At 38.1% G+C, this 16405-nt stretch overlaps 1 protein-coding gene and 1 long non-coding RNA gene across 5 annotated transcripts in view; one reads left to right on the forward strand and one right to left on the reverse strand.

Moving 5' to 3' along the window:
• Window positions 1-1508: 1508 nt before the first annotated feature.
• ENPP1 (ectonucleotide pyrophosphatase/phosphodiesterase 1) overlaps window positions 1509-16405 on the reverse strand; it is a 69910-nt gene continuing 55013 nt past the window's right edge. For 2 of the 4 annotated variants that reach the window (XM_084956132.1, XM_021087933.2), the window contains exons 17-25: window positions 15667-15754; window positions 13506-13675; window positions 12622-12673; window positions 11167-11321; window positions 8781-8910; window positions 7394-7474; window positions 6406-6538; window positions 3794-3956; window positions 1509-2034 (exon numbers count right to left, since the gene is read on the reverse strand). In XM_084956132.1, coding sequence (XP_084812258.1) covers window positions 1864-2034; window positions 3794-3956; window positions 6406-6538; window positions 7394-7474; window positions 8781-8910; window positions 11167-11321; window positions 12622-12673; window positions 13506-13675; window positions 15667-15754 — 1143 coding nt within the window. In that variant the 3' untranslated portion in view covers window positions 1509-1863. The remainder of the gene's footprint in view (window positions 2035-3793; window positions 3957-6405; window positions 6539-7393; window positions 7475-8780; window positions 8911-11166; window positions 11322-12621; window positions 12674-13505; window positions 13676-15666; window positions 15755-16405) is intronic. The other 2 variants (XR_014803396.1, XM_021087944.2) reach the window with 2 other exon arrangements.
• LOC146406011 (uncharacterized) lies at window positions 3079-10497 on the forward strand. The gene is made up of 2 exons (XR_014803497.1): window positions 3079-3300; window positions 7801-10497. It is a non-coding gene; the product is annotated as an uncharacterized LOC146406011 (long non-coding RNA).

Consider the following 16405-nt stretch of genomic DNA (forward strand, 5'->3'; position numbering starts at 1 on the left):
CCTGCACATCCCAGACAGGAAGGCGTCTGGGATGCCTTCCAGTAGGAAACTAAATTCCCTCTGCCCAGTAAAAAGGGTCTCATCTCACCCCAAGTGCCAATGGAGGCTGAGTAAGGAAACTGGACGCTTTCACAGCTGGCAATAATGAGACAGTGCCCCCGATTCCTCTGCCAGGGTGATGACAAGAGAAAGTCATCTAAAACGGAAGGTTTAAATAAGATCTACAGTCTCATACATAATCCCTAAAATATCCAGATTTCAGTGGAAAATCATTCATTACACGAAGATCCAGAAAAATCTTCTTAAATGAAAAAAGACAATAGGTGTCAATGCAAAGACACATGTCAGAATTATCTGACAAAGATTTTATGACAATCATCATAAAAATGCTTCAATAAGCATTTATGAGTATGTTTGAAACATTGAAGCATTTATGAGTATGTTTGAAACATAGAAATTCGCAGCAAGAGATAAAAATTCTCAGCAAAGAAATCAAAGTTATAAAAAAGAACCAAATGGAAATTTTAGAAATAAAAAATATAATAACTGAAATATAAAAATCAATGGATAGCCTCAACATCAGAATGGATTAGGCAGAGGAAAGAATCCATGAACTTGAAGAGAGAACAACAGAAATTAACCAATCTGAACAACAGAGGGGAAAAAAATACTTTAAAATTTTCTAAATCATTAAAAACTTTTCAGATGCAAATTGTATTATCTAAAAGTCTTTGTGGTACCTATGTTATTGAAGGACAAAAATAGATCTTTGGTGTATTAATATAATACTTAAATCAGACCCAAGTAGCCAAAAATGAGCATAGCTTTTGAAAGTCCACAGGTTGGTACTAAAGGGTATGGTATATGAAGTAGAGAAATCAAATTCATTTATCATGACTACTGAGAAGATATAACGTGATGGTAACATACTATATTCAAATCAATGGAACTTCAAAATTAAAAGCTCAGAACAGTATAGCTCTGCTGCTGGTTGGATCGTTTTTGTGCATAAAGGAAAACATTCCTGCTATCTGGAAGAAAAATGCCACCTTGCGTGAGTTGACAAGCTCTCTAAAGTTTCACAAAGATGAGACACACTTTTAACAGTCTAAAATAACCACTTTGGGAGTTATTTTCAACCTATGTTAATTACCAGTGGGAAGGACAGTAGTGCATTTCGTTTTTTGGTACAAATGTAGAATAAAATTTTATAAAAGGTAGATACACTCAATATAGATCTTTCCTCAAAGTTTAACTTGAAAGGACCACTAAATCTAAAGAAGCCAAGTCACAATTAAAAAATAACACAGGATTAAATGTTTTGGTCTTTGAGGGGGTGTACAGAAAGATAGAAATAGGGACTCAGAAATATTTTTGCTTCCATTAGCTTTTCTGAACAAAATTAAAATAAATGAAACTCCAAGTTAGAAAATCCAGAATCACTACTAAATGCTTATGAATAAACTAATGAAACATGGACTTTTCCAGCCCTATTCATTAGTCAAGGGTTTGCCAGCATCAGAGAAATTTATTAATGATAATAAGACTTGAACATCTGGTGACCAGACAACATTCACTTCTGCCCTTAAGAGAAGTAGAAGAGCAGTTTTAGGTATGGTCTGTCTTTATTCCCAAATTTGAACAATTCTTACACATTCAAACATGTGCAAGACTCAATAGGAACACTTTCCTACTGCTTTGCTGAGGCCACAAGTTTCCCTGAGATGGTCGTGTATCACAGAGGATTCCCAGTTCTAACTCTGGTCGGCAGTCTCCAAACAATGCAACAGCATGAACAGAGGATGTATAAAACAGAAGGTTCTTTCAAAAAGATTTACGGTGTGTTTTTCAAATAAAAAAATATCAGTCTTCTTGGTTAAAGGGTGGCAACTGTGTTTTCAACTTTAAAATGTCTGAAATTGGCTCTTTTCTTTCTTGATAGAAGCTGAGTCCAGTGATGTGTTCTACATCTGTGATCCGAGCTCTGTGTAGCCTCAACAACTCTTCAACCCATGAGGATTCATGCTTCCCATGCTATGAGGGTGGGAAAGGAAGAAAAGTCACTGGAGAACAGTCGATCTACTTTCCCTATAAACTCTCCATCTCCTCCGTTCTCATCAGCCGTGACATCTTGGCTCATAAAGGGCAGATGCCATGAGATTTGTTAGGCATAATCCCTGTTCTAGAGTAACTCACCGTCTAATATATACCACAGATGTTTGCTTAATTAGATGTATCGAAACTGGGAAAAATGTATGTGGAGCATATGTTCATGTACTGTATTAGTGAAAGAAACTTCAACATTGTAGGCTTAAAAATGTTGGAAAACAGAGGAGGCTTAAAAATGCTGGAAAACAGAGGCAACGTGCCTTGGTAGAAAGAATGTGGGAATTAACATAAAGAAACTTGGATCCAAGCCCTGCTTCTGCCATTACCCTACCAGGTAAACTGAGGCAAGTTATGTAACATCTGAATCCTTAGTCTCTTACCTACACCCTCCTTACAAGGTTGCTTTGAAGATCATATGTCATGATGTATGCAAATGCACTATATAAATGCTAGTACAGTAGAAAATTGACAGAACACTGTAAACCAGCTATAACGGAAAAAATAAAAATCATTATAAAAAATAAAATAAATTAATTTAAAAAATGCTAGTTCTTATCAGAATCAGTTATCTACATAGGTACAATGGAGAAAAGGTTGGGGGAAGTGGGGCAAACCCACTTTCATTTCTGGTGAGGTAGTGAAGTCTTAGCTAATATGAGATCAAAAAAGAATTAAGGGCTTATGCTCTGCCACATGGAAGCAGAGATGGTAGCTGAGGCAGGCAGTTGAGCTGGAAATTATATATCCATGTGTTGGTATAAATTTTTCCGAAACTGGCTACTGGAGAAGTTTGAATAAAGAAAGTGTCCACTGGCTGGTGTGCTATGATTGTACTTTAAGGGCATCCTTCAACAAAGGTTCATGTATCCTTAAGACATTATTAGTTGGAGCTGATAAATACAGACTTTCCCCCCAAAAGAGACAGACCAATAATTTCCATTTTCCTACTGGCCTCCAATCATCTACCAGCCATCACCGCGGCTCCACCCAGTCTCCTTCCCTGCGGCAATCCTCAGTCTGGCTCTCCAGGGAACAGCCCTGACTCAGGAGACGACCAGGCCGGGAGATGTTTTCCATTTGTGCCAACAATGTCGGGAATAAATAAAAAGAACAGGTAAAGCATCTGCTCTCCCAGGCCAACATCCAGCTAAACCTCAGGCACGACTTCAGAGATGAGAACAGAAGGGATCGGTAAGTACCTTCAAATAATCCTCTTTCTGGTTCAACTCGAGTATTTAGTATCTTCTAGGTATACCACTGCCATTATAGAACTTGATGAAATGTTTATCTTCAAGATAGAGGTATAATGGCTTTTGCAATGGTACAGATGGAAAAGGAACTCAATGCCTGGCTCATGGCGCTTAACATCATTTTGCTCAGTGCAATGTACGCCTAAGCCTACGGCAGCCTGGCCTTGCAGGGGAGGGTCCAGAATGCATTCATGGATTTAGTGGGCTAGGCCATACGTAGCCAGTGTAAGGTTTTCCATTTGATGTTTTTGACAGACATGAATGATCTTCTCTGAAGATATGTCATGTTAGAGGATCAAATTTAAAACCATCCTGTAATTTCAAAGTACATGTATATTCCAATTATGTTTTTCTCCCACAGTAACGTTAGATGTAAGACACACACAAATATTTTGCATATCGATGTTTAAGATAAATTAATGAAGACTACTTACCGCACAGCTCTCACTATTATCTGTCCTGTGAGGCAAAATGAAAGCCAAGGTATCTAGATTTTCACACTGTGAGGGAATCTGGGATGTGTTTTTACAACTTGTTAGCACAATGAAGAAGTGAGTCGGAATCAGGATTTCTTGATTACGGATGGTTCTGCTGTTTCTGTAAAATATGGCAGTATTCACTGTAAGAAATAATGCTTTTCCTTTTAACGAAAAATCACTCAAGTGTATTTTTAGTAAAATACATTCCTAAATAAAATTAAGTTAAATAATTAAACTTATTGTAAGACATCAGTCATCAGAATACCTCAATATTTCCTGCCAGACTGAGAGAGAAGAAGACAGATAAACACAAGCCAAATAATGTCATTTTCTATAGAAATTTATTGACCTTTGGAATTTTTTTTATAATTCTACTTTAACACACTGGAGTTGAGACACTCAAGAAAAAATGAGGAGGTCCTATTATGGCTCAGCGATAATAAACCCATCTGGTATCCATGAGGATGCAGGTTCAGTCCTTGGCCTTGCTCAGTGGGTTACGGATCTGGTGTTGCCTTGAGCTATGGCGTAGGTTGCAGGGGTTGCTCGGATCCTGTGTTGCTGTGGCAGTGGTGGAGGCCGGCATCTACAACTCTGATTAGACCCCTAGCCTGGGAACTTCCATATGCCATGCATGCAGCCCTAAAAAAGACAAAAAAAAAAAAAAAAAAAAAAAAAAAAAAAAAAGAAAAGAAAAGAAAGAAAAGAAAGGAAAAGAAAAAAATGTCAGTTCTGAATATGTACAACAAAGACTCAAGCATTACTGATAGCCTCGGCTCCAGGCAGCTATGCACAGAAAGTGAAAGAGAGAGAAATGGTTTGAGATTTTTTTCATTCCAGTTCCTTCACAGAAGCTGTGAATTCTCCTTTAACTGATTATTTTTCCTACCCCATAACTTTTTTTCTTAAGTTGAAGCATATTCTCAAAGATGTCCCAAGTAATACATTTACTTCATTTTAACTCTCCTATTTCCTTTGGTCTCAAAACTAGAGTTTGTTTTGGGGGAAAAAAAATAGATTTGTTTGTTTTTTAGCACCTTTCAAAATTTAAGGGAATGGTATCGCTGTTTTTAAATAAAATCTTATGTGGAACCACAACAAATACAGAGCTCCAGTTGAAGCTGTGAGTGGGAAAGCTAAGTTGTTCCCTTCTTTACCCATTCCACTGCTGCCACCTTGGAGGCATTACAGGGGAGCCTATGCCTCAAGGAACCCAGTTAAAAAGAAACCTGTAATTTGACAAATGGATGTGGTCACAGGTGTATGTGTGCAAACAGTAATCCCTAAATCAGCCTGAGAGAGTGGTTCTCAGAAAGGGGCTGAAATCTCAGTGGATGTTTCGTTCTCTTTGTCTTACAGCCCCCTTTTTTTTTTTTTTTTTTTTTGCTTTTTAGGGCCACACTCCATGGCATATGAAAGTTCCCAGGCTACGGGTCAAATCAGAGCCGGAGCTGCTGGCCTACACCACAGCCACAGCAACTCCAGATCCAAACCGTGTCTGTGGCCCACGCCACAGCTCACAGCAATGCCAGATGCTTAACCCACTGAGCAAGGTCAGGGATCGAACCTGTGTCCTCAAGGATACTAGTAATAGTCGGGTTCTTTACCTCTGAGACCATGGAGGCACAATGGGAACTCCCGTCTTACAGTCTGAACAGCAAAACTGCTTCAAAACATCTTATATCTATTGTTTTAATAAAGAACAACCAGTCCCTAAAATGTTCTTCCCCCTCCTTTATAAAAGCAGCTCCCCTGATGGTTTCTCAAGAAGGTCATGGGATCATTCCCCCACCCCACCCCACCCCACCCCACCTCACTCCCCTGCCCCCGGCAGAGTTGGGTAAAGGCTGTGGCATTTGACTAAGGGCGACCCTGGGGCACTAATGCTTATAACTCTGCTCAGGATGCCTCCAGCCACACTACATCATTCTTCATCTGCTACTGGGCAGTATGTTAGTTAAGACAGGATCTCTTTTTTTTTTTTTTTTTGTCTTTTTTTTGCCATTTCTTGGGCTACTTCCCACAGCATATGGAGATTCCCAGGCTAGGGGTCGAATCGGAGCTGTAGCCGCCGGCCTATACCAGAGCCACAGCAATGTGGGATCCGAGCCGCGTCTGCAACCTACACCACAGCTCATGGCAACGCCGGATCCTGAACCCACTGAGCAAGGCCAGGGATCGAACCCACAACCTCATGGTTCCTAGTCAGATTCATTAACCACTGAGCCATGACAGGAACTCCTAGGACAAGATCGTAACAGCAGCCACATGCAGAGATTTGAAACACTGATATTATCTCCTTAACACATGGCAGAGTTCAGTTCTGAACTCCAGAATTATTCATCTGAGCTGGGTGGTGGAGAAACACCACTGCCATCTAAAAAAATGTTATTGAACACTGAGTAAAACGCCAAAATAATCAGATATTTCAACAGGCTTCCAGCAGTATCAGAAATGTCCTATACATAAATATGAATAGTAGCAGACAGAAAAGGTTCTGCTGACTTCAACGGGATGGTCATCCTACTTCATAGCTATTTTTAAGAGTAAATGAAGTGTGTTCTTACTGCTTCAGAGTTTCCAAGGAATCATAACGTCCATCATAATCAGAGTCAAACACGGGACCGCTGACAACATTGATGCCATTTCTTTCTTCAGCATACCTCTGCAGGAGGGTGCCATGCAAGTAGTGCCATATAACTGAAACAAGAAGGAAGACAGTGGAGTCTCAAAAGAACAAGGTGTCATGCTGTCATGTGAAATCAATCAACAGCATGATGCAAAATTAGCATCTGTAGTAACTGGAGATAAAGTCAAGTTTGGCTTTGGTCTAAGCAAAAGGCCAAAACTCTCTTGGCTCAGTTTTGGCCTTTAGAAGGGCTCACAGGCAAATGCTGAAATCGGCTGTACTTCAAGCATCCCTGAACATCTGCATCCTCAGGCACCTGTGCCCATTATCACCATTAAGAAGAAAAACAGTCATGAGCGCAAACAAGGCAGGTTATCCGGGCTGATGGTCAATAGCTGAATATTCCTTTTGAAATATTCAAAGGTATTCTAGATATAAATTAGAGTAAAAATTTCCTCGTGTGCTCTATATTTTGAAATTCCACATCACTTAAAGTATAAATGTATATGTATTCCAAGAGTCGAATGTTGCAATACTTAATAATGACGTAAAATCTATTCATTTTTAAAATTGAAAACTATTACCAAGAACTTCCCAAGAGTTAAAAAGGGAAACAGACTGAAATTTAACATATATGCTAGTAGATTGCATTAGCTAGATAATTTAGGAAAAGCATTACATGCTTTTTTCTACCACAAATATTTGTAAACATTTATATACAAAGTATAATGATAAATATAGGAATATACCATAATTCTAATACTTGTAGAATTTTTTGTGTACTGGTATTCTCAAAGTTAAACCTATAAGAACATATTTAATATTTAGTTATCTAATTCAGAGTATCAGTCTTCTTACATACAAATCATATCCATAAGTTAGGGAAATTCATTGAAGTTATGAGATATAAGATTAAAACTTTTTACCTTGAAAACTCTGGTACATGGGTACCATATTAGTGGTGAGTAATGCTTCAGAATATACTTGACTTGAACCTTTATTTAATTCTACAAAGAAAATAACAAAGACAACTATTTTATTCTTCACAAGTAAGACTGGAAATTATAATTTCTCATGAGGGGTGGCATTTTAAAAAATGACCTGAGTATTATCTTACACTCGTCAACTAGGGCAAGGGAAAATACAAGAAGTTTGGTCAAGTCCCTTGAAAAAAATAATTTGAATTTGTCTTCTGCAAGATGAATTTATCAAAGAAAACAAAAACTTTAATATGAAGGGCCCACGTTAAACATACTCAAATTTTACCTCCTCTGCCTCATTTCAACTAAAGTGTATTGTACTGACAATCTTCTTCCCTTAAATTCTTTCACAGTGAAAAGAAAAAAGAGAGTATCTGGCTTCAGAATAACATCTACTACCCAGAAAAAAACATCACAGGACGTCTGCCTCGAAATGCTGTACAAGGCTTCTTTGTGTGGACTTTTGGTTTGGACCTGTCTATTTTTATAATGCAACAGCCAAGTTCTGACTTCAGAAGCTTGCTCTGGGGACTGGACTGGATATAGAGGGTATTTGAGCACCTGGAGCCTTCTGAGTTTTGCCTTTTAAGGCCAGCCTCAATATGTCTTCTCATTAACTCACTTAACTCCCAAAAAAGCCATTCCCAAGGGGCTCTGTATCCATGAAAGAACCAGCACACTCAGGCTCTCCTTTACCCAATTCTTGGACAAATCACATTTTTCCTTTTAAACAGCAAAATGATACCTCCTTCCTGAGAACCCTGATGCTTCCTTCTGACCTGAGTTTTCTCAAATTCTGTTTAAAAGAAATGCAGAGAAGTGAAGAATGTTCTACCTACAGTGCCTGCATGAAATCGACCACCCTCTAGACAAAAGCCAAAAGTTTTCCAAGGAGTTCCCATAGTGGTGCAGCGGAAACGAATCTGACTAGGAACCATGAGGTGGCGGGTTCGATCCCTGGCCTTGCTCAGTGTGTTAAGGATCCAGCGTTGGCGTGAGCTGTGGTGTAGGTTGCAGACGCAGCTCGGATCTGGCAAGGCTGTGGCTGTGGCGTAGGCCGGCCACTGTAGCTCCAATTAGACCCCTAGCCTGGGAGCCTCCATACGCCGTGGGTACGGCCCTAGAAAAGACAAAAAAAAAAAAAAAAAAAAAAAAAGTTTTCCAAAACTCAAGTTTTACACTTGAAAGTTTTGAAAAATTTCCCTAATACTTCTATTTCCCATTCACAACTTTTGGCACTAAATAAACAAGATGTATAAGATGTCTAAGAAAGAAAAGGACACAGAAGAAAGAAAGAACATCAGGGAAGGAGAAGGCCAGAGAGGAGACTTACGTGGTGGGGAGAGGAACCCATAACTCAGTTTAGCATTATTTTTATAAAATGAGCATTTGTGGATGGGACTAAGAGGAATTCGGAGATCCTGGTAAAGACAGTTGGAAAAGTCTTCTGCAGAGAAACTGTCCTGAAGAACAAAATGAAAAGAACCATCAGGAATCAGGCATACAGAAGAAAAGGAGAGAGCTTTATGAATAAAGGTGACCCACATCATAAAATCACAGAGCTCTGGCTGTCTGTTCATGTCCTTTGCATGCTCCATTTTTCTACAAGTGTATTCATCTTGTTTCTAACTGAAGTGTGAAAAAGTCTCTACAATATTAAAGATATCGGAGTTCCCGTTGTGGCTCAGTGGTTAACGAATCCGACTAGGAACTATGAGGTTGCGGGTTCGATCCCTCCCCTGGCACAATGGGTTAAGGATCCGGCGTTGCCGTGAGCTGTGGTGTAGGTTGCAGACTCACCTTGGATCCTGCGTTGCTGTGGCTCTGGCATAAGCTGGTGACCTCCATATGCTGCAGGAGCGGCCCTAGAAAAAGGCAAAAAGACAAAAAAAAAAAAAAAAAAAGATGTTAACTGCTTGTTGTATATGTGCCAATATTTTCCTACAACACTGTGCTAATTTTGTTTATAATGTTTTTGTCTACTACTCAGTTTCAAACTTTTAAGTAGTGAATTACTAATTTCAAGAGATCTGAATCTATCTTTCACATTCAACACAGCCAAAAGGTAGTGAGGAGAAAAGTCTCTGAACAACAATGTGATAGAAAAACTTCAGGAGTGGTGATGACCATAACTGTTTGCAGTTTTCATTATATGAGAAAACTGAAAATTCAAACAAAGTCAAACAACACCATAATTAAGGTGTTAAACAATAATGAACAGGATAAGAACCGATAAAGCCAAGTAAAAAGTATTTAAAGTGTTTGAAGAGTGCTTTCAAAATTTTTTTAAAAAAATCAAGACTAAGGTAGGAGCTTTTCATAAATATGTGAATGTGTGTATTATACATATCTGTGTGTATAATACATTCACACAGACAGAAATTACATATATACACATATTTATTTCCCTATTTTTTTATTTAACAATCTCAGTGAGTATTAACAACAGCTCTATTTCTTAAATCCAACTCTACACTCCACTAAGCTCTCTCAAATCCTGTTTCCATCCTTTAAGGGCATCCTATAGCTTGCCAGCCAGTCTCTGTTTCTGCAAATCTGGTCAATCTAGTTAAAGCTTCATTCCCAAGTAAGATCTATGCCATTTGTAGCAACATGCATTGAACTAGAGACTCTGGTACCAGTGAAGTAAGTCAGAAAGAGAAAGACAAATGCCATATGATACCACTTATATCTGGAGTCTAAAATATGGCACAAATGCACCTTTCCACAAAAAGGAAAATCATGGACATAGAGAACAGTCTTGTGGTTGCCAAGGGGGAGGGGGAGGGAGTGGGATGGACTGAAAATTTGGTGCTAATAGATGCAAACTATTGCCTTTGGAATGGATAAGCAATGAGATCCTGCTGTATAGCACTGAGAACTATATCTAGTCACTTATGACGGAGCATGATAATGTGAGAAAAAGGAATGTATCGGTATATGTGTGACTGGGTCACCTTGCTGTACAGTAGAAAATGGACAGAACACTGCAAACCAACTATAATGGGGGAAAAAAATCCTTAAATAAAAAAAAAATGAAATAAAATAAATCCCATCTCTTCCCCCCATTCTCTTTTTCAAGGCCTCTTTTCTTCATCATTTCTCTTTCTAGCACAACACCCAGGGGTGAGGGTGAGGGAGGGAGAATGGTGGTTTGATTCTGCGATGGTTTCCCCCACTGCTTCCAAGGCCAAGTTCCTCTGGCCTGGTGGTAGACAGGATCCCTGGCCTCTCCCAGTTTGGTCTGGGGGTCGGGGGTGGGGGGTCTTTCTGCAGATGGCATATGCCGTGAAATTACTGAGCTTTAATGGCCTTCTCCATCACTAAGGACCCCCGAAGATTTGGGCAGCTGAGGGGATTCCTTGTCCTTACGCAGCTATGTATTTAGAGATAAATAATTATGACTGATTTTAAAACTGAGTACATGAAATTAGAAATTAGACTCCTCAAAAAGTAAAACAAAGGGGGAAACAGAGGGGAAATCTTCACTGCATCTCCTCATTTTGCAGGGGAGGAAATCTGCTCGGGGTTTCAAAGTCACGTAGATAGTTAGTGGCAGAGCTAGAACCCCAGTTCAGTAATCTTCTGATTCCTCATTCAGGAACCTAATTTGGGAACTGATTACAGAGCCAAGATGGACAGCGAGGAACTATGCTGTCCATGTTTTTGCTTCAGGGTAACATGAAAGAATCACACAGCTAAAAAGATGAGATACTTGCATTTCTGTCCACGGTGTAGGATGTCCAAAGGGGCATCAAGAGGTCATGGCTGTAACCACTCACAAACTGGTGTTGGTAAAGCAGACAGACGGTGCTATTCTTCTGCAGAACTCTGGGTCTTCCATAGGGTAAAGTGCCTCGCTTAATGACCTTCTCTTGGGTCACAGGGGGAAAATGAAGCCACCATTCAAACATACTTAGTGTGCGTTACATGATAATATAGAATGATACACTCATCTAAGTCTTTCCTCTACTTAACACTATGGAAAAATTATTTGTAATTGTAAAACAGAAAACAAAAAACAAAAATCCCCAACTAATTTCCAAGAGAAGAATCATAAACAAAAAAAGGGGGGTTCACTCTAGTTTTTGCCTATGAAGATTGATGGACTATTAAGACATCACAAGAGGACACTACAAGAAATTGCTAGGAATTTCAGCAATTAGGACTTAAATTATATTACTAAAATTCTTTAACACTGTCTTTATTACTTATTCTCTAGCACCTACTACAGAAAGAAAATTTTCTGAGTGATGTGTGTGTGTACTTGGAAAGCAAAAGTTCAAAACTGAAATTATGAGACTAAACTGAATGAAATCATAGCATATATATCATTTATTGTCCTTTTGCCAAGCATCAGATGCTTTATAGAATATTTTGCATACGTCACTGAATTTAATTCTTATAGATCTATGCATTAAGTTATATACCCATTTTACAGATGAAAAAACAACTTACAGAGTGTAAATACTTTTTCCATGGACATACGGTTCCTAAGCTCATATTATTCAAACCCATATCTACTCAGTTCTGAAAGTGTCATCCTTTGCCACACTTTGCCACCTTGGGGCTATCGAAGATTTATAATCTGAACGTTTATAGAGATTTTACATAGAGAAGTTCAAGTGAGGATTGTGCATAATTCACCTTTTTACTCCAGAATGAAAAAAAGCTGAGCCAAGTAACTTAAGGATCAGAGACTGTCTCAAAGTGAAGCAAAATATGCAAATTTCATCGGTTATCTGCATATTCTTAATTTTCATTCCAGAGTTATAAAGAAATAATTTTAGATAAGTAATCAATTTGCACTCTGATAATTAATTAAGAACAAAGTGAGATAGAAAGTTAACAGGTATTTTAAAAATCTGAGAATCTATTATAATATAAACCTAAAAATATCTTCAAAATCTCAAAACACCTCCACTAAGTTCATAAAGAGTGATTCAGTTTCCACTAATTATATTACATGCTGTTTCCACTGTAAACACATCTTCTTTCCTTATGACTAAAAGTCTAGACGGTCAAGCAAAGAAATCTGTTTCATCAGGTGGTCCTCCACTGCTACCTTATTTTATTGGTTGTTCTTAAACAATGACCCCAAATCAATTCTGTGTTTCCCACTGTTGAGAAAAAGCCTACTCCACATTCCAAACTCAAGAGTAAACATGTCTTACCTTCTGCCATGGTCAGATTCAACTGCGTCTGAAAATCCACAATTGGCAAAATCTAAAAAGTTAATAATACTGTTTTTTAGGATTGAGAGATATGCTTTAATTTTGTAACAAATAAATTGTACAGCTCAATTATTCCATCAAAGAACAAAGATAAAATTAAAACCATCTCGTCCAAATGAAAGGTTTTTTTTTTTTTTTAATGAAAAGGATGAGAGAATAGGCAAATCAATGGCAAAAAGACAAAACTGTTATCATAGCATAACACAAGTCATTGAAAATGGGAATATAATTGATGGTTTATAATTCTTATCTTTACTCTTAATATTTTTACAAGCTCAAATTAAGCCTAAAACAAAAAGGAAAGCATAAAATGAACTACTCCAAGTTCATTTTAATGGACACTGTCAACTTTGTTGATAACTTGTCATCTATTTTTATCTTCTTACAACTACATAAGACAGGAGTAATAAAGGGAAAGTGTCACAAATCCATTTCATACCAAAAAATTGTATTTTCCCTCTACATTTAAAATAGATTGGGATATATTTTAGAGAAGGAATATTGTGATCAATTCATAAAAGACCTCACTGCTAGGATGTCAGCGGGATTCTGGGATTCAGTATTTCCAGGACTAAGCTAGATCTCTCCCAGCCTGCAACTTGGTCTCAACAGGAGGGGATAAAAATAGAGTAAGAGTGCAAAAACTAAGAGAAGGGAAAATAAATAATACCAAGGTCTGCCTGTGTGACTAGAATTGAAAATAAATGTTATAAATAAATATGTCATAAATTTTAACTTGACCATTACATATTTCTGCAGCACACTCTATGCAGAGGGCACTATAAAATCATACCTGCAAGGCTAAACTTCTTTGGAATACTTACCGAGGGGTCACAGGAGCAGTCGAGGTTCTCCTGGGGGGCTCTTGTGAAGGGGCACTGGACCAGGGAGTGGACTTCTTTGGGGTGCTTTGGGGTGTAAACAGGATTCTTCAGAAGGTGGTTAAGACTTCCATGAGTTCCATTATTAGGAGCTGGTGTCAAATTCAGTAAATCTGCATAATTCCAAGAATGGTAAATAAAGATTTATTTAGACATTTCAAAATCAAATGAACAGTAGGCTGGCACTGTTTTTTAAAGCCAAATCTGGATATAAGAGTCCTTAACTCTTTACCTGAAATAAAACTATAAAACTCTCTTTCCTGGGTTGTAGTTTATTTATGACCATGCTCTTCTTTAATGTAAATGCTGATATATATGCTGTACTTCTCTATAAAAATGTCTAAATTTTAATGTATATAATAACTGTAGTTACTCCCTGTTGAATGTTTATCATATGACAATCATTGGGCTAATATTTTTTTCTTACTTAATCCTCAAAACAATTTAATAAGTTATTGTCAATATTTGGTAGCTGAATACAGACAGACCTTGTTTCATTGTACTTCACTTTCCTTTTTATTTATTTTTTTCTTTTTTTGTCTTTTTAGGGCCATACCCATGGCATATGGAGGTTCCCAGGCTAGGGGTCTAAGTGGAGCTACAGCTGCCGGCTTACATCACAGCCACAGCAACACCAGATCCAAGCATCTGCGACCTACACCACAGCTCATGGCAACGCTGGATTCTCAACACACTGAGCGAGGCCAGGGATCGAACCCGCCACCTATGGTTCCTAGTCGGATTCGTTTCTGCTGCACCACGACGGGAACTCTACATTGTACTCATTTTATTGCACTTCAGAGATACTGCATTTTTATAAATTGAAAATTTGTGGCAACCCTGAATTGTCAGATGATGGTTAGCATGTTTTAGTAATAAAGTACTTTTAATTATGGTACATACATTGTTTTTTTTACACATAAGCTATAGAACACTTAATAGACTACAATATAGTGTAAACATAATTTCTGTGTGCACTGGGAATCAAAAAAATTCATGTGACTTGCTTGATTACAGTATTCACTTTGTAGCAGTGGTCTAAAACTGAATCTGCAATTTTTCCAAGGTATGCCTGTAATCAGAGCGCCTAATGCAAGGTCTCATGCTACTAATGCAGTAGACCTAAGGTTCAAAATCAGCTTTGTCCAAGTCTAAGACTCATGCTCTTAATAATAATGAGAGCAATTATTTATACAGTAAAGCCCTTATTATATGCCAGGCACTGTTCAAGTGTTTCAGGATATATTCACTCATTTAAGCATACGGCCTCCCACTAAAAGCATATATTTAAGGTTTTACAGATGTCCAGTATTGCTATCAGAAAAAAAGGAAGTAATATTTAAATGCAATACTCGACCATAAGAGTAGGAATTAGGAAGGTACAGAATAAATAAAAACATATCTAAGGGGTGTTCCCACTGTGGCTCAGCGGAAAACAATCTCACTAGCATCCATGAGGATTCAGGTTCGATCCCTGGCCTTGCTCAGTGGGTTAAGGATCCGGCACTGCCGTGAGCTGTGTGTAGGTTGCAGACACTGCTCCAATCTGGCATTTCTGTGGCTGTGGCATAGGCTAGCAGCTACAGCTCCGATTCGACCCCAGCCAGGGAACTTCTATATGCCGTGGGTGCGGCCCTAAATAAAAAAGCCAAAAAAATAAAAGAATATACCTAATGGGTCCTCTTCCATTTCTACACCCTTGACATTGCCATCCATTCAACTCTTACTGCTACCAGAGGTTCCGCCTGTTTTGTCCACCCTTCACAGCCTCCCAACTCTTTTCTCTGGCTTCCACCCTGATCTGGCTCAACTGCCATCTAATTCAGCCCAAGGGGCTGGCAAAGCACTGGGCCCCTGGGATGCGCAGACCTCTGAGTGCTGTAATTTATCACCATGCAGCCGAAGGGAAGAAACAGGTAAGTAATCAGACAGCTATACTCTTGCAAATTTTTTCAATGACTCTTGTTCAAGAAGAAGAAAGGGTGAAATGTGTCTGTCTTGCCTTATATCGTTTCCACAAAGGTGCCTGACCTATGACCTCCTTTTGATAATGCTATTACAGCTCTGTTTTCAGAAGGTAGGAAAAGGGATTGTTCACACTTACCACACATTAAGTTATAGACTTCAATATTTTCAAAGGGGTCAACTTCAATGCTGTGCTTGAATCCAGGTCCATAGCCAATAAAGAGGGCCTACGATGGCCAGAAAATTAAGTTATACCTTACTTTCTGTATCTACTCAGTTATATATGGAGTTGGTGAAAAAAAGGTGTTTTATACCCTCCCCACTGTACATGTATAAACTGATTATATTAAGATAAGGAGAAAAATACTGTGTCCAGTGGACTTCCTAGGAGATTGTTTAAACCCCTGGTGTACATTTACCATGAGGACATCTAGGACATTTTTCTTAACTTTACTACAATTCCTAACTTAACGATCAGAACAGAATGATGAAATCCTCTTTCAACTGTGAAAGGGAATATAAATCTCACTCTGCCCAACATACACAGTACTGTACAGATCAAATTAGAAAATTATTAGAGCATATTTTGAAAATTTTAAAGGGCTAGTAAATGGATGGCATTTTCTTTATTTAGAACATATCTGATATCCTTTCACCTATTAAATTACTGGTTTTCATTTACTGTGGAAGAACATTCTCATTGAAGCACAAATATATGCAAAATGATTATTAGAAATTTAGTATGAGGTATAAGTTACATATGTGAAACATTAATATAATTTTTAACAAATTCTATTAATTTAATATCCAAAGTAAAACAGCTATATGAAAACAAATGCTTCATTAATTGTCATTCAAGACATATAATGACCTTCCAT

This window comes from Sus scrofa, chromosome 1, assembly GCF_054392235.1.
Source record: "Sus scrofa isolate SSC_HxYL_T2T_F1_AM1 chromosome 1, Sscrofa_HxYL_maternal_Yorkshire_Landrace_v2.0, whole genome shotgun sequence".
NCBI classification, from domain to species: domain Eukaryota; kingdom Metazoa; phylum Chordata; class Mammalia; order Artiodactyla; family Suidae; genus Sus; species Sus scrofa.